Raw genomic sequence first — 23,084 nt, forward strand, 5'->3', positions numbered from 1 at the left:
GTTTACCCAGCCTCCTTTTGTCAGAGAGGGTGGGATCTTGCTCCCATCTGGGGGGCAGACATTGAATTTGACTCACTAAAATGACCTCAGAGCTGCATGGAATTTGGGAGGCCCTCAGAGGGCGGGAGCATCCATATGGAGGGTCCAGGATCTTGGCATAACTCCCAACTGCCTTGTGGTCCCTGCTGGCAGCTGTACTGAAATCCCACCCCCTCCACCACCACCGGACAAAAATGTGAGTGGTATAGGCCACATCTGCAATATATAAAAGGCTGCACCCAGAGAAGGAACCATATTTCGCCCCAAACTTTGTGCACATTACTAATTATTTGTTAACCTAGTACCAGATATCACATGGTCGACCACATGATCGTTCATGCAGGGCTCGGATGGGGCCAGACTTTGAGCCACAATAAAGAGATGCCGACAAACCCGTTGCTCAAGTCCTGGCCTATGCTGTGTAAGGTCTATAATAACCTCCTACAGCTCATGCCTCTCGGCATCGAGTGGAAATGCAGATCTATTTTTTGAAATAGGCATTTCAAAGCACTAGCAGCCGATCTTCATGCCATAAACATAATCTAAGGAGATGATCTCTCAAGACAGAGCTCTCTTAGACAGTGCATCTTGAGGGGCCAGGAGAAGCAGACAATTAGGTTTGTAAAAGGCTTTGAGAGTCGCAGCTGGAAGGTGCCGTATAAGCACAGAGGGCTGTTGTTAATTATTATGCTAATATATTGTGGGGTCAGGGCTTCTGAACTACACTATACACCAGTGTGTCTCAATCTTTTCCACACCGGGGACCCCCCCCCCCCGCAGTATCCTTTTCCCATCTTGTCAGGATCTAGCTGGAACTCTGCTCCCCTTTAGTAATATGGGAAAGGCAGGGTGATCAAGACCTCCACCTTAATCACCTCTGCTATAGACTCTTCCTTACACAGAGCTCCACCAAATTCACTAGACATGGTTATAACACCATCGGTAGCTGTGTTTAGTATGGATGAAAATTTTGCTATAATATTGTTTGGAAAGTGTTTTTAGGAAGTGATACTGTACTATGCTGGCAACAGCAAGGTGGTAAACTCATCTCAACACAACCAGGTTGACAAACGGTTAATAGTATCTTCCTTTAAGGCCTGGGGCGGGGGGGGGGGAAATGATCAAAAGGACCTAAGTCCAATTTCACAAGTGACATAGGAGCCTAAATCTCATTGAAAGTCACTGTGACTAAGGCATTTTTGAAAGTATACTCACTGTCCGCACAACAGAAATAACGATGGATTTGAAATACAAGTCTGAGCAAAACATGATAGAATGCAGACAGCTCTTGGCTGTGTAGGCAAAAATAAATATATAAAATAAAGTAAAATAAAATAAAAATTGTAGTCATGTCAGAGAATTCTGTTTTAGCCTAAATATCTGCCAGGCTTGAGCCATGGTTCTCTGATATACTTATAACAGTTTGTTTTTCCTATCTACATAAGCAATAAAACATGGTTTGGCAGGAAAAAAAATGAATTACCATGGGGTGAATTGCTAGTGAGGAGCAGCTTGCATGGTGTGGAATGGCTGTTAATCTTATCTGTGTGTACAGTTTATATGAACGTTAAAGAACCAAAGCAGAGGGCACCAGCTGTTGCATTGTCTCACAAATACTCAGTCCCAGCATGGTGCTCTCTCTAAACTCTACGCTCTCACGTTAAACACAAATACTTTTCTGTGGATAGGCATAAAAAACGAACTGAAACATCAAGTGATCACTGATAGAAAGACCTAGCCTTAAGACACAGTTTTCTCCTATCTATCCAATGTCAGGCAAAATAGACTGACGTAGAGATTGGATGTAGAGATCGAGCTATAAAATTTGGATCTGGATCCAGATTTTGAAATCCCTTCCTGCCTTTGATTCAGGAGTTTTGGCTTATTCCATTTGAGAGGGACAGAGTCAGTCATGAAATTCATATCTCGAGTCCACACGCCACAAAGCATTTGCCTAGGTACTTCCCTGAACTGAGGCCAAAAGTTCAGGAGAATTCAGACCTGGGGTCTGGGTTCAGTCCCTTCTCTCGTACTTAGATGTACCAAGAACCATCCAGCTGACAGGTTTTGTTTGTTTGGATCGTTACCCATCTCACCATTCATACTTGCACTCACTTAATTACTCAAGGTGTTTGGATTTGCAGGAGAACATTAAGTTGTGAAGAGTTTCTATCAAAGAGGCCTTAGGGCATTCAAATCTGAGAGCTAAAAGTACCCAACAGGCATCAAAACCTGTAGCTGTTTTGAAAACACAGCTTCAAACGCACACTGGGTAGGGGAAAGGCTTTAACCTGACTGACTGGTCAACAATGCCCTCTCTGAAAGAATTCACTGTTACAAAGCCAGGCTGGGTGCAAGGTCAAGGACTGTGACCTTTCAGAGCATAAACAACAGAAGGAGCTGCAGGAAGTCCCTTGGCTGACATTTACAATGTAAGGTGATTTCAAGACTATTTTAACCACAGTTTTTGGGTTGACACCATGGAATTACTCACCATACTTTGAACTAGTTCCAGAGAGAAATTCTTCCCCTACAATATGCTTTATGGTCTGATCTCCAATCTAGTTTTAATTGTCCCGAGCAATGGAATAGTATATACACCTGATGCTTTAAAATGGCCAAAACTGGAAACAATTATGAGACAAATCAGCTGGGAGAAATAATCAAAACTCAAATATGTGAAAGATAATTGGGAACTGTTTAGGAACATTTTACTAGATACCGAAAAGCAACAATTTCACAATGTAGATAGAAGGTTACACTGATTATAAAACAGCCCACTTTAAACTCAATGTGAAAGCAGCAATAAGGTTTTGTGGATATATATGTATTATATATATATATATATACACACACACACACGCACGATAGCAATTAATATAAATTAGAAGGTAAAGGTAGAAAATTGACGAGGGAAGAAGGAGAACACAAGGAGAAATCTACAAGTAAGAGGGAGTTTTTTAAGTATATCAGTAACAAAAAGAGCCTTAACAATGGTATTGGTCGATTACTAGATGGAAATGGTAGAATTGTTAATAATAATGCAGAAAATAAGTACTCAGTAAACATTTCTGTTATGTGTGTGGGGAAAAAACACACTGCACTGGTGCAGCTTTGCCGCTGTAATGCTTCAGTGAAGATGCTACTACATCAACGGGAGAGCTTCTCCCATCGGCGTAGTTAATACATGCCCACGAAAGGTTATAGCTATGTCGACAGGAGAAGCCCTCCCATCAGCAGAGTGCTCTCTACGCTAGGGCTAGGTCGGTATTACTACTTAACTGTTTCAGAGTAGCAGCCGTGTTAGTCTGTATTCGCAAAAAGAAAAGGAGGACTTGTGGCACCTTAGAGACTAACACATTTATTTGAACATAAGCTTTCGTGAGCTACACGACAAAGTATCTGTCCCAAGGGACTACAATCTAAGGGATTTACCATCAGCAGCTGAGGAGGCAGGACATCTGGATCCTATTCTACAGTGCCAGTGACTTGATACATGGTCTCGGAGAAGTCACTTCCATCTTCTATACAATGGGGTTCATATTTACCCGCCTTTGTGAAAAGCTTTGAGGTGTATGGGTACAAAATGCTATGCAAGTGCAAAGTATTATCACTTGCACAAGAGAAATCTCATTGTGTATGGCTGAGGGCTGCAGAATCAAGATTAAAAGATGCTTCCTGGAAATTTGTGATGCAACCAGCATTTACTGTTGTAAGTTGATAGTGTAGGTCTGGCCTAAGGAGGATGCAAAACAGCAGCTGCTAAAATTAGTCATCTTTAAATCAACAGGTCCAGATAATTTGCATCCAAAGAGCTGGCTGAGGAGGTCTGTGGACCAATAATGTTGAATTTTAAGGAGTCTTGGAACACAGGGGAAGTTCCAAAGGAGTAGAAGAAAGCTAATGTGCCAATATTTAAAAAGGGTAGACAGGTTGACTTGAGTAGTATCCCAAATTTGATCCTAGACAAAATAATGAAATGGCCGATACAGGACTCCATTAATTAACATTTAAAGGAGGGTAATATAACAACTCAATCAGCATGGGCTTGTGGAAAACAGATCTTGTCAAATCAATTTTATATAATCTTTTGTGAGATGACAAGTAATGGTGTTGATATAATAAATTAAGACGTCTGTAAGGCTTTTGAGTTGGAACTGAATGACATTTTGACTAAAAAAACTAGAATAATGCAAAATCTATATGGTACGTATTAGATGGCTTAAAATGGAGACATATCAAAATGCAACTGTGAATGGGGAATCAAATGGAAGAAAACATAATTACTCCAAGTTGGCAGATGACGCAAAGAGTGGGGGGGTGGTAAATAATGAAGAGGACTTGTCATGGATACAGTCCAACATGGATCACTTGGTAAGCGGGGTGCAAGCAAACAACCTGTGTTTCAGTATGGCCAAATGTAAGGCCATACATCTAGGACCAAAGAATGTAGGGCATCCAAACAGAATGGGGAACTCTATCCTGGGAAACAGTGACTGAAAGAGACTTGCGGGGGAGGGCTGTCATGGTAGATAATCAGCTGAACATGAGCACCACTCCCCCATGTGAGGATGTGGCTAAAAGGGCTGATCATAGAATATCAGGGTCTGAAGGGACCTCAGGAGGTCATCTAATCCAACCCGCTGCTCAAAGCAGGACCAATCCCCAGTTTTTGCCCCAGATCCCTAAATGGCCCCCTCAAGGATTGAACTTGTGACCCTTGGTTTAGCAGGCCAATGTTCAAACCACTGAACTATGAACGTATAAATAGGAAGATTGAGTAAGAGTAGAGAAGTTATATTACCTTTGTATTTCATAGAATTGTAGGACTGCAAGGGGCCTTGAGAGGTCATCTAGTCCAGTCCCCTGCACTCATGGCAGGACTATTATCTAGACCATCCCCTGAAAGGTGTTTGTCTAACCTGCTCTAAAAAATCTCCAATGATGGTCAATTTATTCCAGTGCTTAACCACCTTGATAGGAAGTTTTTCCTAATGTACAACCTAAACTGCCCTTGCTGCAATTTAAGCCAATTGCTGCTTATTCTACCCTCAGAGGTTAAGGAGAACAATTTTTCTCCCTCGTCCTTGTAACAACCTTTTATGTACTTGAAAACTGTTAGCATGTCCCCGCTCAGTCTTCTCTTCTCCAGACTAAACAAACCCAATTTTTTCCATCTTCCCTCATAGATCATGTTTTCAAAATTTTTAATAATTTTTGTTGCTCTTCTCTGGACTTTCTCCAATTTGTCCCCCTCTTTCCTGAAATGTGGTGCCCAGAACTGGACACAATAGTCCTGCTGATGCCTAATCAGTGCGGAGTAGAGTGGAAGAATTACTTCTCGTGTCTTGCTTACAACACTCCTGCTAATACATCCCAGAATGATGTTTGCTTTTTTTTGCAACACCATTACATCGACACTGGTGTGACTGCTCCTGGAATTCGGTGGTCAGTTCTGGTAGCCACAATGCAAGGAAGATGTTGAAAAACTAGGAAGATTTCAGAGAAGAGCCACCAGTATAATTAAAAGATTGGAAAGCATGTTTTATATAGTGAGAGACTTGAGGAGCTCATTCTAGTTAGTTTATCAAAGGTAATGTTAAGGGATGATTTGATCACAGTCTATAAGAACCTACAGAGGGATCAGAAATTTAACAATAGAGGGCTCGTCAACATAGCAGACAAAGGTATAACAAAATCCAATGGCTGGAAGTTGAAGCTAGACAAATTCAGACTAGAAATAAGGTGCACATTTTCAACCATGAGGGTAATTAACCATTAAAACAATTTAGCGGGAGTTGTGGTGGATTCTCCATCACTAGCAATTTAAAAATCAAGATGTGATGTTTTTTCTAAAATATACACTCTAGTTCAACTACAGATATTGGACTTGAAACAGGAATTAATTCAGGAAAGTTCTATGCCCTGCGTTATGCAGGTCAGCCTAGATGTTCACAATGGTCCCTTTTTGGTTTAAAAATCTGTGAATCTAAGCTTCCATCACTTCCCTTGGGGGATATTCCACTGTCTTTATATATATGAAATTCAGGTTACCATTCTAAATTACTTAGGGATTTATTGTTGTAAATTAAAAGAAAGTTGAAGACCTGTACTTCCAGTCCACTCTGCAGACAGCACTCTGAAAGCGCCTACTCCTTGCATTTCAAAATAAGGTTTTCAATTTCAGTTTGGCATTTCTCAAACTTGTTCCACACAATGACCATCTGGCTGAAAACCAGCATCTTCTCCAACAGCAGCAGTGTGAGGCAGGGGCCCTACAGCTCCAAATCCTCTGGCAGTTTGCATCCTGCTCTAATACAGGTTTAATAACCAAGTGAATACTTTTCAGTAAAAATCTGCACCTTTCAGAGACTGAACCAGACCAGAGAACTTTCCTTCCCCAGCTGAAGGAGCTAGCTTTTAAGTCTGAAAAGCAATCCAGCCCAGAGATGAATTAGGGATGGCACAACCCTGTATCCTTAGGCATGTCAGCCTAGGGTGGGCAGCCATTTGGACATTTCCAGATGGGAATCCTACCCCTAACGAACACATTTAATGCTCACACATGGTCTCTGGCTGCTCAAACCCATCTGTTAAGATGGCATCATGCCAACTTGCTAGTTGTTTGGATCTTTTCAGTCGGGGTAATGTGCCAGGAAGTGATGGGTTTAGTCAATCTGCTTAACACCGTGAGCGCTGCCTCAGTGGTCCCATCTACACTACAGTTTCAACTGTCTGTGGGCCACACATTACAAGATTGCGTGCATCAAATTTATAACAGGGTTTGGTGTTGCCTGCGGAGATGTGACCGAGCCATACAACAGGTATGTTAGGGAGGATGTGCTACAGCCCTTATTGATTCCCTATAAAAAGTTAAACACAGTTTGAGCCCATCAGCGTACAGGCAAAACCAAACCATGAGTCCAGTCCTAGCAATACATGTCTATGTGATGTTGTTCCCACCTGTGCAGCCTCCCCTTGACTGGTTGCAGGATTGGGCCTCAATTGTGGGAAAACCCTGGGCATCCCAACACTACATTCCATTTATAACAGATGGGATCTTTGAGGAGGGGCCTTGTCGTGGGGTAAATACACCCCATTTCCCCCCTTTTGGGAGGGTAAAGGGGGGTTATAGCCCTACAGCTAAGTCCACCTGACCATCTGTAGCCTCAGGGCAGTACGGCCTAGTGGCCAGAGTCAATATGACTGCCATTCCTCACAGGGCTGTGTGGCCTAATGCCAAAATCAATATGGTTGCCCTCTCTCACCAGACTGTTGGCCTAATGGATGGGCCAAGGGTGGTGATGTCCAGGGTAGGGGGACTGGGCCCTCCTTACTCCACTGAGTCCCAGTCCAGGGTCATGTCAGCAGCAAGCATACTCACCACTGGGTCAGTGGGGATCCGACGGAACACACTGACCTAGTTCATGGTCCTACAACCAGATCACTCCCTAGTCCCCCTGGGTTGCTTCCTACTCCATCTTCCAGTGGTGCAGTCCACCATTCTCTGGGGCTCTCCCAGGGTCTCCGGCCCGTGAAGCTTCCGATGGTTCTGACACCTCCGGGGGCTGTCCATAAGTAGCCAGGTAGCTGCCCAGATCTCAGTGGACTTGATCCCTGCAGTCTGTATGTATATAGGTTGCGATGTGCTTTAGGATCTCCCAGGAGGGAAGGTGCTATAGACATGCAGAATGTGGTTATTTGGAGGAGGATTCATTTAACTTTGAGAGAGAAATGTTGGGGCATATACAGGCTCTGGTTTATCCTCATATAAAGGCAGAGTGCCAGTCATGAAATTCAGCACTAGATTCAGAGCCCCTCTCAGGTCCCAGTTCAGCAAAGCACTTAAGCACATAGCTAAGAGCTTTGCCGAATAGGGATGGATTTATGCACAGGCTTAAGGTTAAGCATGTGGATAAGTGCTTTGCTGAATTGGGGGCCAAAGGTGCCCCATTAGATTCAAGCCAGCTCATCCTGCTCTCTTTTGTTTCCTGGCTGCCAAACAGCTAGTCCCCACTTTTATTGTTACAGGGTGGGGGGGAGGGAGAGCCCATGATTCTGCAGGTGCTTATTGTTTTTATAACCCCCAAAGTATTTGTATTACAAACTGTAACAACACTGCTGATTAATGGGATAGTTTATGCCTCCAAAAGAGCTGTCAGGAAGTATCATGTAAAAGATCTGCAGAATGGCTCCAAAGGAGGTGCCAGGGGACACTCTAGCCATAATGAATGGCTTAAAAAATGTGGAAATGGGTGTTTTGTGAAAATTGTTTATAAAATAGAAGTGCTGAGGCTGATGGCCCTGGAGACTGAGGTACAGCATGGACAGAGGCCGTGTAAGCGTCCTCACAGGGCCCTGCTCTGTGGCTCAGAGGGTAGTTCAGTTTCAATCACCCATTCAAATCTCCATTCTCTGAGATTTCAATAACCGGAGGGCTGGTTTGTGCCAACTGTGGTGATGGGTTCCATGACACGGACACTTGTCCAGTAAGGACTGGACCAGCCAGGCACGTCTGTAACAGCTTAGAGCAGAAGGAGTGGTTGTATATTGTTCCATGACAGTTTTCTCTTGTGTGTGGTTTTTTTGGTCCCCTGGTTTTAATGCAGTTTAAATACAGCCACAAAAGAGATGCCACTATGGGGCATATGTGACTCCCAGCTAAACAGAAAGCCATGTTGTTATAGGGGTGTGCATTCCTGTGTCTGATACCAGCCAGAAGGGTTGGCCTACGACCTTATGTTTGAAAAGCTAATCTTATAAGAGAGTTAGAGGTGCATGTGCTTAAAACAGAAAGCAGCAGGCTAGATTTGATGAACGCTGGAGTGAAATACATGCCATTGAACTAAGTTTCAGTGAATTTGCTTTTCTTCTTTGGAGTGAATGGTGAAAGGATCAGCCTGGCATGAAGGAAATGTCAGCATCACCTTGGTCTTGTGTGACGAGGAGCGGAGGGTTGTAAATACGATTCCGTGGTACAGACTCTGTGCAACACACCGCGTTTGTGTGACTTTTATGACAGAATATCGTCACAGCACGAAAGTGAGAATGAAACCAAACAAAGAGGACAAGAAGGGAGATTGCATGGTATGTCCAGTGTGTATATCCACAAAGCCCATACAGTCCTGGGGCCTTAACATTTTAATTATACATTTTACAAGGGCTCAGTATTGTTCACTGGAAATCACGCTGCTGGAGAGGTGACCTTTTAAAGTTAGAAGGATAGTTTTAAGCAGCCTCAGGCCAGGTCTACATTACAATATTTTGTTGGCACAGCTATGTCTGTGAGGGATGTGAAAACCCTCCCCCCCCCCCAGCGGTCACAGATACACAAACCTCCTCTATGTAGACACAGCTATGTTGATGGAAGAGTGCTTCTGTGGCATAGCTAATGATGTTTGGGGAAGAGGTGTTACTATGCTGACAGAAAAACTCCATCTGTTGGCATGAGCTGCGTCTACACTAGGGGGCTCTGCTGGTATAGCTATACTAGCAAAGCATTTGTAGTGTAGACAAAGCCATTATCTGCAGCTCCTCTCTCTTCCAGAGCGAACTTCAACTGCCCACTACTGGGCTCAGAAATTTTTTTTGTATTAAAGCTAATGTTAAAAAAATTATGTTAATACATAGGTTGAGAAAAGAGCGTCTGTACATCTGGGTATAGTGCTTATATTATCCACAAATACAGAGTTTGTTTTTAAAAGTCATAAGATACATAGAGTACATAATCAGCAATAACCCAAATTTAGGTGAATAAATTTAAGAATACAGTTTAGATATTAGCATCCAAGTATTCGGGTGCGTCACTCATGAGAAGTTGTACAGAGATTTGGTTGTATCGATGACTGGAGATTGTCCCTCATTAATTGAGAATTAGGGTAGGGTGTCCATTTGAATTGAGCTGTAGCTCATGAAAGCTTATGCTCAAATAAATTGGTTAGTCTCGAAGGTGCCACAAGTACTCCTTTTCTTTTTGCAAATACAGACTAACATGGCTGTTACTCTGAAACCAATCTATCAAATAGGGCAGTAGTCCAATCCCTGAATTGGGAGTGACTTCTTCAATAAACTGGACTGTCCCCTTTGACGAATTTTCTTCCCAAACCAAATTAACTCTTGAGGCCTGATCCAAAGCCCATTTAAGTCAATGGAAAGTGTCTAATTGACTTCACAGAGTTGACGAAAGCAGATAAGATATAAACAAGAGACACAGGGTGACCAGATAGCAAGTGTGAAAAATCAGGACACAGGGTGGGGGTAACAGACGCCTAAATAAGACAAAGTCCCAAATATCTGGACTGTTCCTATAAAATCAGGACATCCTGTCACCCTAAAGAGAGCAGATGGAGTGGAGGGGAGTGAGACATTAAATGCGTGGATACAATTGGCTTCCTCTACCCTGCTTCACATCGGAAGAGATAGGGTAGAGAAAGAAAAAAAAAAATGAAATCAAACTTTCACTCCATGGAGTTCCCAGGGATAGTTTGCAAAAACTGTTGATTAATTTGGCTTCTCTGGGTATGTTGCAAATTGGTGCTGACTGCACTATCAGTGGAGGACTGGAATTTCAAAACCATTTCCTTGAGAGTTCCCAAAAGACTCATGACAAGGCTGTCAGGCTTGCTCTGCTGGCTACTATCAGTGCTCCATCTTTGTGGTGAGATTTCATGTCTGACTAATGGGACCCACCTCGCAACTTTCATACTGTTAATTGGAATTAAAAAAGAGGAAAAGCACACACTGCACAGTTACCTGACAATGAGGTTCTTGGCCCTCTAATTCTGCCATTTTTGAGTGCTCTTTGTAGCTGCTTTTACCACCTCATTACCTTGTAGCTGGGGTGGAGCATTTCATTTAATCTTTCCGTAACTTCTGTTTCCTTTTGGGAAATCTTTAGTTGTGCAGAACTGTCTACTGTTTGTATCCTAATTGGTGCTGGGTTTTTGATGCTTTGTGCTCAGAGTCATGGAACTTCAGACCAAAGTTGCTCAGAGTTTCTGAGAATTGACTCTACAGACCTGACAGCTGAGAAAACGGAAGACTGTTCTTTCATTATTTCTGGCCTAGGCACACATGGGATGTGCTGGGAATCATTCAAAAAGGCCTGATTTTGTGAAAATTCCACTCAGATTTGGACTCTGTGTGGGGTTTGGATAAATCCACATAAGCTTTGGTGAAGCCTTTGAACTCAATCATAGAAGTTTTTGAACTTCATCCATAGCTACTTTTAACTAGTGGTGTCATTGCAACTATATACTAAATTAACAGGGGCTTTGAAACCCTAAAATACTAACTCCTTAACACAGATTAACAGTTTTGAGCTATTACAGGCAATCATGCCGGAGAGACTGCCGAGACTCATCAAGCCCTCGGATCGCTACCCCTTCCTGCTTCTCCACGTGGGCACCAATGATACTGCCAAGAATGACCTTGAGCGGATCACTGCGGACTATGTGGCTCTAGGAAGAAGAATAAAGGAGTTGGAGGCGCAAGTGGTGTTCTCGTCCATCCTCCCCGTGGAAGGAAAAGGCCTAGGTAGGGAGCGTCGAATCGTGGAAGTCAACGAATGGCTACGCAGATGGTGTCGGAGAGAAGGCTTTGGTTTCTTTGACCATGGGATGGTGTTCCATGAAGGAGGAGTGCTGGGTAGAGACGGGCTCCATCTTACGAAGAGAGGGAAGAGCATCTTTGCCAGCAGGCTGGCTAACCTAGTGAGGAGGGCTTTAAACTAGGTTCACCGGGGGAAGGAGACCAAAGCCCTGAGGTAAGTGGGAAAGCGGGATACCGGGAGGAAGCACAGGCAGGAATGTCTGTGAGGGGAGGGCTCCTGCCTCATACTGGCAATGAGGGGCGATCAACAGGTTATCTCAAGTGCTTATATACAAATGCACAAAGCCTTGGAAACAAGCAGGGAGAACTGGAGGTCCTGGTGATGTCAAGGAACTATGACGTGATCGGAATAACAGAGACTTGGTGGGATAACTCACATGACTGGAGTACTGTCATGGATGGTTATAAACTGTTCAGGAAGGACAGGCAGGGCAGAAAAGGTGGGGGAGTAGCACTGTATGTAAGGGAGCAGTATGACTGCTCAGAGCTCCGGTACGAAACTGCAGAAAAACCTGAGTGTCTCTGGATTAAGTTTAGAAGTGTGTGCAACAAGAGTGATGTAGTGGTGGGAGTCTGCTATAGACCACCGGACCAGGGGGATGAGGTGGATGAGGCTTTCTTCCGGCAGCTCACGGAAGCTACTAGATCGCATGCCCTGATTCTCATGGGTGACTTTAATTTTCCTGATATCTGCTGGGAGAGCAATACAGCGGTGCATAGACAATCCAGGAAGTTTTTGGAAAGCGTAGGGGACAATTTCCTGGCGCAAGTGCTAGAGGAGCCAACTAGGGGGGGTGCTTTTCTTGACCTGCTGCTTACAAACCGAGTAGAATTAGTGGGGGAAGCAAAAGTGGATGGGAATCTGGGAGGCAGTGACCATGAGTTGGTTGAGTTCAGGATCCTGACGCAGGGAACAAAGGTAAGCAGCAGGATACGGACCCTGGACTTCAGGAAAGCAGACTTCGACTCCCTCAGGGAACAGATGGCCAGGATCCCCTGGGGGACTAACTTGAAGGGGAAAGGAGTCCAGGAGAGCTGGCTGTATTTCAAGGAATCCCTGTTGAGGTTACAGGGACAAACCATCCCGATGAGTCGAAAGAATAGTAAATATGGCAGGCGACCAACTTGGCTTAATGGTGAAATCCTAGCGGATCTTAAACATAAAAAAGAAGCTTACAAGAAGTGGAAGGTTGGACATATGACCAGGGAAGAGTATAAAAATATTGCTCGGGCATGTAGGAATGTTATCAGGAGGGCCAAATCGCACCTGGAGCTGCAGCTAGCCAGAGATGTCAAGAGTAACAAGAAGGGTTTCTTCAGGTATGTTGGCAACAAGAAGAAAGCCAAGGAATGTGTGGGCCCCTTACTGAATGAGGGAGGCAACCTAGTGACAGAGGATGTGGAAAAAGCTAATGTACTCAATGCTTTTTTTGCCTCTGTTTTCACTAACAAGGTCAGCTCCCAGACTGCTGCGCTGGGCATCACAAAATGCGGAAGAGATGGCCAGCCCTCTGTGGAGATAGAGGCGGTTAGGGACTATTTAGAAAAGCTGGACGTGCACAAGTCCATGGGGCCGGACGAGTTGCATCCGAGAGTGCTGAAGGAATTGGCGGCTGTGATTGCAGAGCCACTGGCCATTATCTTTGAAAACTCGTGGCGAACCGGGGAAGTCCCGGATGACTGGAAAAAGGCTAATGTAGTGCCAATCTTTAAAAAAGGGAAGAAGGAAGATCCTGGGAACTACAGGCCAGTCAGCCTCACCTCAGTCCCTGGAAAAATCATGGAGCAGGTCCTCAAAGAATCAATCCTGAAGCACTTGCATGAGAGGAAAGTGATCAGGAACAGCCAGCATGGATTCACCAAGGGAAGGTCATGCCTGACTAATCTAATCGCCTTTTATGATGAGATTACTGGTTCTGTGGATGAAGGGAAAGCAGTGGATGTATTGTTTCTTGACTTTAGCAAAGCTTTTGACACGGTCTCCCATAGTATTCTTGTCAGCAAGTTAAGGAAGTATGGGCTGGATGAATGCACTATAAGGTGGGTAGAAAGCTGGCTAAATTGTCGGGCTCAACGGGTAGTGATCAATGGCTCCATGTCTAGTTGGCAGCCGGTATCAAGTGGAGTGCCCCAAGGGTCGGTCCTGGGGCCGGTTTTATTCAATATCTTCATAAATGATCTGGAGGATGGTGTGGATTGCACTCTCAGCAAATTTGCGGATGATACTAAACTGGGAGGAGTGGTAGATACGCTGGAGGGGAGGGATAGGATACAGAAGGACCTAGACCAATTGGAAGATTGGGCCAAAAGGAATCTGATGAGGTTCAATAAGGATAAGTGCAGGGTCCTGCACTTAGGACGGAAGAACCCAATGCACAGCTACAGACTAGGGACCGAATGGCTAGGCAGCAGTTCTGCAGAAAAGGACCTAGGGGTGACAGTGGACGAGAAGCTGGATATGAGTCAGCAGTGTGCCCTTGTTGCCAAGAAGGCCAATGGCATTTTGGGATGTATAAGTAGGGGCATAGCGAGCAGATCGAGGGACGTGATCGTTCCCCTCTATTCGACATTGGTGAGGCCTCATCTGGAGTACTGTGTCCAGTTTTGGGCCCCACACTTCAAGAAGGATGTGGATAAATTGGAGAGAGTCCAGCGAAGGGCAACAAAAATGATTAGGGGACTGGAACACATGAGTTATGAGGAGAGGCTGAGGGAGCTGGGATTGTTTAGCCTGCAGAAGAGAAGAATGAGGGGGGATTTGATAGCTGCTTTCAACTACCTGAAAGGGGGTTCCAAAGAGGATGGCTCTAGACTGTTCTCAATGGTAGCAGATGACAGAACGAGGAGTAATGGTCTAAAGTTGCAGTGGGGGAGGTTTAGATTGGATATTAGGAAAAACTTTTTCACTAAGAGGGTGGTGAAACACTGGAATGCGTTACCTAGGGAGGTGGTAGAATCTCCTTCCTTAGAGGTTTTTAAGGTCAGGCTTGACAAAGCCCTGGCTGGGATGATTTAACTGGGAATTGGTCCTGCTTTGAGCAGGGGGTTGGACTAGATGACCTTCTGGGGTCCCTTCCAACCCTGATATTCTATGATTCTATGATTCTATGCTAGAAGAAATAAATTATCAGTGCGTGGCGCTTTCGGAAGATATGTCTACACTGCATTTTAAAACCCATGGCAGCAAGTCTCAAAACCCAGGTCCTACTGACCCAACCCCTTCCCTGGGCTTCAGAGTCGGAGCCTGAACATCTACACAGCTGTTTTTAGTGCTGCAGTGGGAGCCATGCGTGCTGGAGGGTAAAGAGTCGGGCTGTCAGAGTCACTCCTTTTTAAATGTAGTGTCGACATACCCTGAGCGTTTTATCTGATTTAAAAAAAAGAAAAGGAGTACTTATGGCACCTTAGAGACTAACCAATTTATTTGAGCATAAGCTTTTGTGAGCTACAGCTCACTTCATCGGATGCATACTGTGGAAACTGCAGAAGAGATACCGTGCCCTCAATGACCTTTATCTTTCGAGGAGCCAACTGAGGATCAGGTTTCTAACAATGTAGCAAGCCATTCTGTAGTTAAATTTTTTGGTGATTTACCTCCTTTGGTGTTCAGAACACTTAGAAGAAGACATGAAGAAGGCATTTAGCTGAAACATTTGTCTACAGATTTGCTTCATTCATTCGTTTTTAAAATTCACATGGTGGCAGTTTAGTATTTATTTATCTGAACACTGAACACAGGTGTGAATGTCCGCAACTCCCCAGTGAGGTAGCGCAGTGCTATTATCCCCAATGTACAGAGGGGAAACTGAGGCACAGAGTACACTAGACCTCATGCATGTGTATGTATTACAAAAGTGAACAGGTGGTTGAGCTCAGCTTGAACAGTAAGAAAATAAAAATGGCCATACTGGGTCAGACCAAGGGTCCATCTAGCCCAGTATCCTGTCTTCCGACAGTGGCCAGTGCTAGATGCTTCAGAGGGAGTGACAGAACAGGACAATTCATCAAGTGATCCATTCCCTGTTGTCCAGTTGCAGCTTCTGGCAGTCAGAGGTTTAGGGACACCCAGAACATGGGGTTGCGTCCCTGACCACTGTGGCTAATAGCCATTGATAGACCTAGCATCCAGGAACTTATCTAAATCTTTTTTAAACCCAGTTATACTTTTGGCCTTCACAACATCCCCTGGCAACAAGTTCCACAAGTTGTGACTATGCATTGTGTGAAGAAGTACTTCCTTATGTTTGTTTTAAGCCTGCTGCCTATTAATTTCACTGGGTGACTCTTGGTTCTTGTGTTATTTACCCATTCAGAAATAACTTCCCTATTTGCTTTCTCCATACCATTTGTGATTTTATAGACTTCTATCCTATTCCCCCTTAGTCGTCTCTTCTCTAAGCTGAATAGTCCCAGTTTTTATACTCTTTCATCAGATGGAAGTTGTTCCATGCCCCAATCATGCTCTGTATGTTTCTGAATTCTAATATATCTTTTTCGAGATGGGACAACCAGATCTCCATGCAGAATTCAAGGTGTGGGCATAACATGGATTTATATGGTGGCATTATGATATTTTCTGTCTTATATCTATCCTTTTCCTGATGGTTCCAAATATTCTCTTAGCTTTTTTGACTGCTGCTGCACATTGAGCAGGTGTTTCAGAAAACTTTCCACAATGACTTTCTGAATGGTAACAGCTAATTTAGACCCAATCCTTTGTATGTATATTATGTTTTCCATTTTGTTGCCCAGTCACCCAGTTTTGTGAGATCCCTTTGTAATTCTTCACAATCAGCTTTGGACTTAACTATCTTGAGTAATTTTGTATCATCTGCAAACTTTGCCACATTGCTAATTACCTGAACAGCACTGGTCCCACTACAGATCCTTCCTGCTATTTACCTCTCCACTGTGAAAACTGACCATTTATTCCTTCCTTTGTTTCCTATCTTTTAACCAGCTACTGATCCATGAGATCCCTCTATTAGTCAGGGGCATGAGGCATTCTTAGTGGAGGGCACCCTGAAACTTACTATCCCCCTTTAGAGCACATGGCAAAACCTGTCTAAAAGTCTTCTTCGTTAGAAGAGGAGTGAGGTGAGGTGAGGTGTGGTGGGGGAAGGGAGATCTCAGGCTTTGTGGGCTGGAGAGCACTTTAATGTTGGCACTGGATCAAAGGGAGTTTGTAATCTTTGAAAGCACAGTATTACATTCTTTATGCACTCAAAGCTTGGGATAGGAGCAGTGATTATGCTAATTTATTTACATATGTAAGTGCACACACACATGTACAATTTAGCACTTCTATCTTCTTTCCATCTGAAGATCTCATTGTGCTTTATAAACATTACTTTAGCCTCTCAATCTCTTGGAAGAGGCGACTGTTCTCATGTTTAAACAACATGCCGACTGAGTCTGTGGCAGTTCGGAACAGGATCCTGCTCTCCCAGTTCTGTGCCTTAAACACAAGACCACCCCTACCTATAAAACCAACTATGGAAAAGTGTTCAGAGTAACAGCCGTGTTAGTCTGTATTCGCAAAAAGAAAAGGAGGACTTGTGCCACAAGTACTCCTTTTCTTTTTATGGAAAAGTGAAGTACCATCTACTATACTGGGGGGAAGCCCAGTCTTACGTATATATTTGAGAGAGGCCTGTGTGGAATATGTTTCCACTGACCTATACATCCACGTCTGTACTGAAATGTCAGCTCATTCAACACCAGTGAAGCAAATTAGTAGAAGACAAGTAAGCGTACCAAATAAATGCCAAGAGATGTAAGGATATTCCTGAATACAATTAAACACAGCCCGCATAAAGATTCAGGCTCCAACTTTTTTGAGGGTGTGTGTTCATGAAATACTAACGGGGCCATTAACTTAACAAACATGAGCCGCCCCAATCATTCTCTTATAAATCCTCTGGCTTATTTCCTTGTTCCAGGAAGCCCTATTTGAAGAAAGGGACTTTATTCCATTTTATGCAGAAAAAATGGGTGTCAGGGTCAAGAGAACAAACCGGTCAGTTACGAAGTCCAATTTGTGTGTTGTAGGTTTTGCTCCTTGGTCCACTGACGTTCATATTAAAACTCTTATGGGTCTTCAGCTGGGCCAAGCTTTTGCCCTTCAGAGCAACCATCAATCAATCAGTCCAGTTACCGTGCTGTTTGGAATCCTTAGTATATGCAGCCCCAAAGGCACTGAAGGGATTGTACAAGTACAACTAGAGTATATAGGAAAACTTTACCCTAATGCATAATCTTGAATGATTTCCTTGGTCCTTGAGATACAAATGTGAGTATCTGCAATGTAGCCGCTGTGCTGTGTTGTTGATTTTAAGTATTAGAGCACACCCTGTTGTAACCCTGTGCATTTTACATTGCATTTTGCTGGGCAGAGGATTTCCCGCCTGTTGAAGTAGTGGTGGAGACATTTTAAATTTATATTCTTCCCCTCCCACTGAGCTCTAGGTCTTTAGAACATATGGAATAATGATGAGTCAGCCTAAGAAGGGGCCCTTTTATATACATGATATTGTTTCAGGCTAGCATTTTCAAGTGTCTAAATCTCACTGAAAATCAATGTGGTTTGGCCCCTCACCTCCCTTTGAAAATCCCAGCTTTAATGTTAAATATATATTGGTCCGTGAGAACAGAAACTCCTGGTACTATCAACAATAAAAAGTTCAACAGATGTTGGGAAGTGGAGAGGTAGGAAGGCTAAGCAGTTTATAATGCTGAAGTGTAACTAATGAAGGCCTCAGGCCTGATTCTGATACAGTTTACACTAACACCATTTTAATTCAAGTGTAGCTCCACTGTCTTTTACAGAGTTACTTCTTTACTTTACTACTAGAGTAAATTCTGATTTACACTAGAGTAAGAGAGATAAGAACCAGGCCCCACGCCTCTAATGCCAGTGGCTAAACAACTGATCAGCATGTGCTATCATAGTGTACAATGCGGCACTTATTGGCAGAGATTGGTTCATTAATGGCTATTGGTAGAAATAAATTGATCTGTCTGATGGTTTACCACCACCTGTTCTCTGATTGTTAATATCCCTTTGATTATTTCAAAGATTTTGAGTATAAACGTGTCAAATGAAAATTCAAGTTCCTTTGCTGTGAATAACAGAATTATGAGAAGTCACACAAAATTCTCCATTCCCCCATATTTTATCAGTGTCCCTTTGAAGCAAGAAAAGCACGCAAAATCTGGTAACCAAGCATAGCAGTTCATAGGGTAAAACCTGCATCAAGAGAAAGATGGGGATCTGAAATACTCACAAATGGTAAAGCAGGTGCAGTACACAAGACCTGCACTCCTTTATGTTATGGTTCGCTATAATGAAACATATTGATCATGTTGTGGCAACAAATGGTAAAAAAAAAAAAAAGACATTTTGAAATGCAGACTTGGTGGTCCAGCTTATACATTACTCCAAATTCTCAAACTTCACATATAACGACTGTGTAATTGCTCTGTAAGAGACTGATCCTACAAAGTTATCTGCGTGCTCTCATGTGAGAGCACGTTTGCAGGATTGGGCCCTTAATCAGTCCCCTCAATGCTTATCATCCATAAAAGTAATTTCAAATGTAGGAAAAAAAGTTTTACTTAATTATCTTCTTTTCCTGGTTTGAACTGACCAACTTTGTGTCTTTCACGGGCTTTATCAAAGAAGCCGCCAGCACAAGAGTACATTTCATTTTAAGTGGGCTTTAGTTGGTGGATTTAAAACTGATCATGCATTTTAGTTTCAGTAACTTGCAATTTCTGCACTCTTTGATAATGCACTTTAAAGAAAAAACCTTCTTTAATGACAAGGTTTAAAAGAAATGACATTTCTGAACAAAATATCAAAGCTGAGAAAAGACCGTTCTTTTTTTTAAAAAAAGAAAGTATGAATTAAAATGACCTTGTGTTCTGAAACTTTTTCATATGATACTTGATGTTCTATCTTCTCTTTCTACCATCAGAATGAGACCTAGTAAAATTCATTAGCGCCTAGTGCCTTCAGTGAATTGTGATTTGCATTAAGATAATTTTAAAAATCAAATTCCTGCTACATTCTCTATTAAGACTGCTTATCACTGTGGCTGTATATGTTTTTTTTTAAAAAAGAGATCACTGTAACTTTTAACACTACAGATATTAGTGACCACAGATATTTTCTTCCGGTCATAGTAAGTCTTCTCTGTTAGGAGCACAGCCACTTCTCAGTTTGAAACAGCATGAAACATTGAAGTTGTTTGCATAGGATATAGGCAAGTAGCAGAAGAGCTTCCGTTATGCTGGGGGAAAACAAAACAAACCCTTACAACTAAAGCTCTGTTGTAGAACAAAGCAAAGGGGTTTGATGGTGCGTGGGGGTTCTATCCCTTTTCTTCCAACTTTAAGAGAAATAAACATTTGTTACATGTATCAGAAGAACTGTAAGCGGCAGTGAAACAAAGTTTCACCCTGATAAGGGCAAGGACTCCCTCACCACTGGTGAATGATTTGATGTCTTTTTTTTTTAAATTATTTGTGTGATTTTTACACAGAATTAAACAATCATCTTTTCTACTGAAAAAAATCAGTAAAATAATAATGCACAAATACAGCCGTAATCAAGCCACAAAGAAGCCTGTTTACTGTGTTGTAATGAAATCAGCCACTTTCAGCTGACAACTCTTTTGCTAGAAAGTGAACCTCGGGTAAAGGGCCTTGACTAGCCAGTCAGCAGTAAGAGTTACAAGCCGTGAAACCAACTGTTACCTGATAGTTAATTACATCCCGGTGTGATACTTCTTGATCATGTACCAATTACAGGGAAGGCACAAACCTCAACTTTTTTTAAATGTAAGAAATGTTTAAAAAAATTATAGCAATTCATTTTATGGGGTGAACCCCAGGACCTGGTTTAGTTTACCGCTGGCCTCCATAGTACTTTCTCCATAAGGGGAGATCATCTCAATTCTGAAACACTCAAATTGACCACGTTCTGCTTTTCTCCCTCATTCTTAAACTGTTTGTTGAGATCATCACTGATGTTAGCAACCCATTTCCTTAGTACATAATGAAATTCAGATATGCATTCAGTTAGTCTACTCAGGGATCCATGTGCAACGGAGGTTATGTGCATTAGTTTCGCTACTCCACTGATTTCAAGAGCCCTATAACCACTCTGATAGGTGCAAAAATATTAGCAGCATGCTAATCATCACTCATCTCATTTCACTTGTGCTTGGGAAAAGAGGTTTCATCACAATAGATGCTTCTATCTCAGATCCAACACAAAGCAATTTACAAAAGCTAATCCACTCAGTTCAGAATCTGCAACTCAGTGAACTCTTGAAATTTCTTCTGAAGAGCTGAATTAATGTTGCCATATGTCTTTCTGAGTAAACAGTTTTTAATTTTTCTACCCACAACAAATTAAATGTATCTTGGCACATCACTCCTAGTAAAACACACCATCGCCCAAGGCAGCGCTTAGTGGCACCTGCTGCATCACTTCTCTGATGATCTGAGAGCTCTGAAGAACCTTTATCCATAAGCAATGGGATCACTAATTGATTCAGAGAAGGTAGAAAACCTATAGCTCAGCCACGGATGGGCACAGGCCAGGACCAGCCTCACAATTAACAAAGCACCAAGCAAAGGTGGAGAGGTGATGTGTGGAACGGGAGGGTGAAATCTGGCAGAAAGTTGCCTCTCCCAATGGTCCTGCTGCCAAGAGGTGAGGCTGGGTGTAATCTGGTCTGCCAACAAGTTTCCTCCCTCATTTATCTAGATGCCAGAAGGGAGATGATACTGGAGCAGCCTGTGAGCTGAGGGCTCAGCATGTATGCCACAGTGCCCCTAGAGGTCAGTTGCATGGCTGTTGCTTAACAACACAGCCCTTTTCATCATCAAATCTCTTTACAAATAGCAATACATTAATGCTCACACCACCCTTCTGAGGAAGGTATCCAAGAATTATCATCACCATTTATCACTGACAGGGAGAAGTTCAATAACTTGCCCAAGGCCATTGTCAGTAAATTCTTGTCTCCATATCCTGTGTCCAGACCACTAACTGTGTCATGTTTGCCAGAGATACACAGAGGGAAAAACAGCTGGTTTCTTATATTCCCCACTTTTCAGTTTGTGGATTAAAACCAGCTAGTAATGGCCATTCTTGAACAATATGAACAACAGAAAAGAAGAACCCAAGTTTACAAGCTGATGAGTGCCTCCAGGTAGGTGCTGTGTGCTCTCAGCTTCCATTACTTTCAATGTCTCAGAGCCTATAAGCACTTAGGCACCTGCTAAGGTTTAAGCACATAAGTAGCCCCAGTGACTTCAATGGGACTACTAAGATACTTAAAGTTAAGCACATATGTTTTTGCAGAATAGGGGCCCTTATTTGCCTCTCTTTTCAAAATACACCACATAATTCAATGCATTTTCATAGAAAAGAACCCTGTCCTGTGGCTGCCTAGCCTGTGTCATGCCTACTGATGGCCATTAATCAGAAGAGTGACTAAAGGCAGCACTTGTGACGTTTCCATAGTTGGAACAGGATTTTTCCCTGTGAACACATCACGGTATGTAAAACCCTCACAAACATCATGACTACTTCAGCAAATGAAATGTTCAGGGACCACAAACAATGTCAAAACAAAAAAGTACAAAAGAATATTTTAATATTATGTAAACATATGAACATGAAAACAATGTAAAATATGTTTTTAAAATATACTGAATAATAATAATAATAGAAACATGATTTTATCATGTATAAAATTGAATAAAAATGATATTAGGAAGTGATAGCAAAACCAATAGTCGAGGGAATTTAGTTTCGCAGTAAGTAAATTGAGCACAGACACAAACACAATATATCAAAATTGTAAATCTGTAATAAGATAATGGTAAAAAATAATTCAAGTAAGATACAACTCAAAAAACTCTAGCATGAATGATGAATGTGCTTTCATGAGCTTAATTACATTTTCTGTGCTAACAAAACAGCCACTGATCTCACAGTTTAATTTACAAGATCCAAATCTTCAAACCTGCTGAAAGAAGTCCATTTGTCACTTGAACAATTTCCTCTGCTCCAGCAGTTACCTAAAATTAAAATGTTCTCCTTAGTTATATCTTACTATTATTTGTATTAGAAAGTGCTCACAGGCATGAATCAGGATCAGGCCTGTTTATGCTACACATTGAACACATATATATATTACATTCAGTCCCTGCACTGAACAGCTTATCAAGTATCCTCAAACACTGCACAACATTAACAAAAAAGGGTCTGCTAATGAATCAGTGTGAAGATAATACTTCCCTCTGCTCCCCCTTGACTCCCTCCAAATGACCATGAATTTAGTCTTGTGAAAGATTCTGGCCTGATTCTCTGTTAACCACAGAATAGGCTGTAGCAGTACAAACTTCTCCAAACT

The 23,084-nt window shown here is 42.6% G+C and overlaps 1 protein-coding gene across 9 annotated transcripts in view; it reads right to left on the reverse strand.

Annotated features, from left to right (window-relative positions):
• The window catches only part of CEP112 (centrosomal protein 112), a 362,242-nt gene that overhangs the window by 36,062 nt on the left and 303,096 nt on the right, over nt 1-23,084 (reverse strand). Inside the window, exon 27 of one of the 9 annotated variants that reach the window (XR_012154913.2) lies at nt 22,695-22,749. The exons of 7 other annotated variants lie outside the window; for them this stretch is intronic. Coding sequence is in view for 1 of the 2 variants with exons in the window: in XM_073311617.2 (XP_073167718.1) it covers nt 22,746-22,749 (4 nt within the window). In the remaining variant the exon portion in view is untranslated. Of the gene's footprint in view, nt 1-22,520; nt 22,750-23,084 lie in introns of those variants that run through there. One more of the 9 variants, XM_073311617.2, reaches the window with a different exon arrangement.

Source organism: Lepidochelys kempii, chromosome 14, assembly GCF_965140285.1.
Source record: "Lepidochelys kempii isolate rLepKem1 chromosome 14, rLepKem1.hap1, whole genome shotgun sequence".
Classification (NCBI taxonomy): domain Eukaryota; kingdom Metazoa; phylum Chordata; order Testudines; family Cheloniidae; genus Lepidochelys; species Lepidochelys kempii.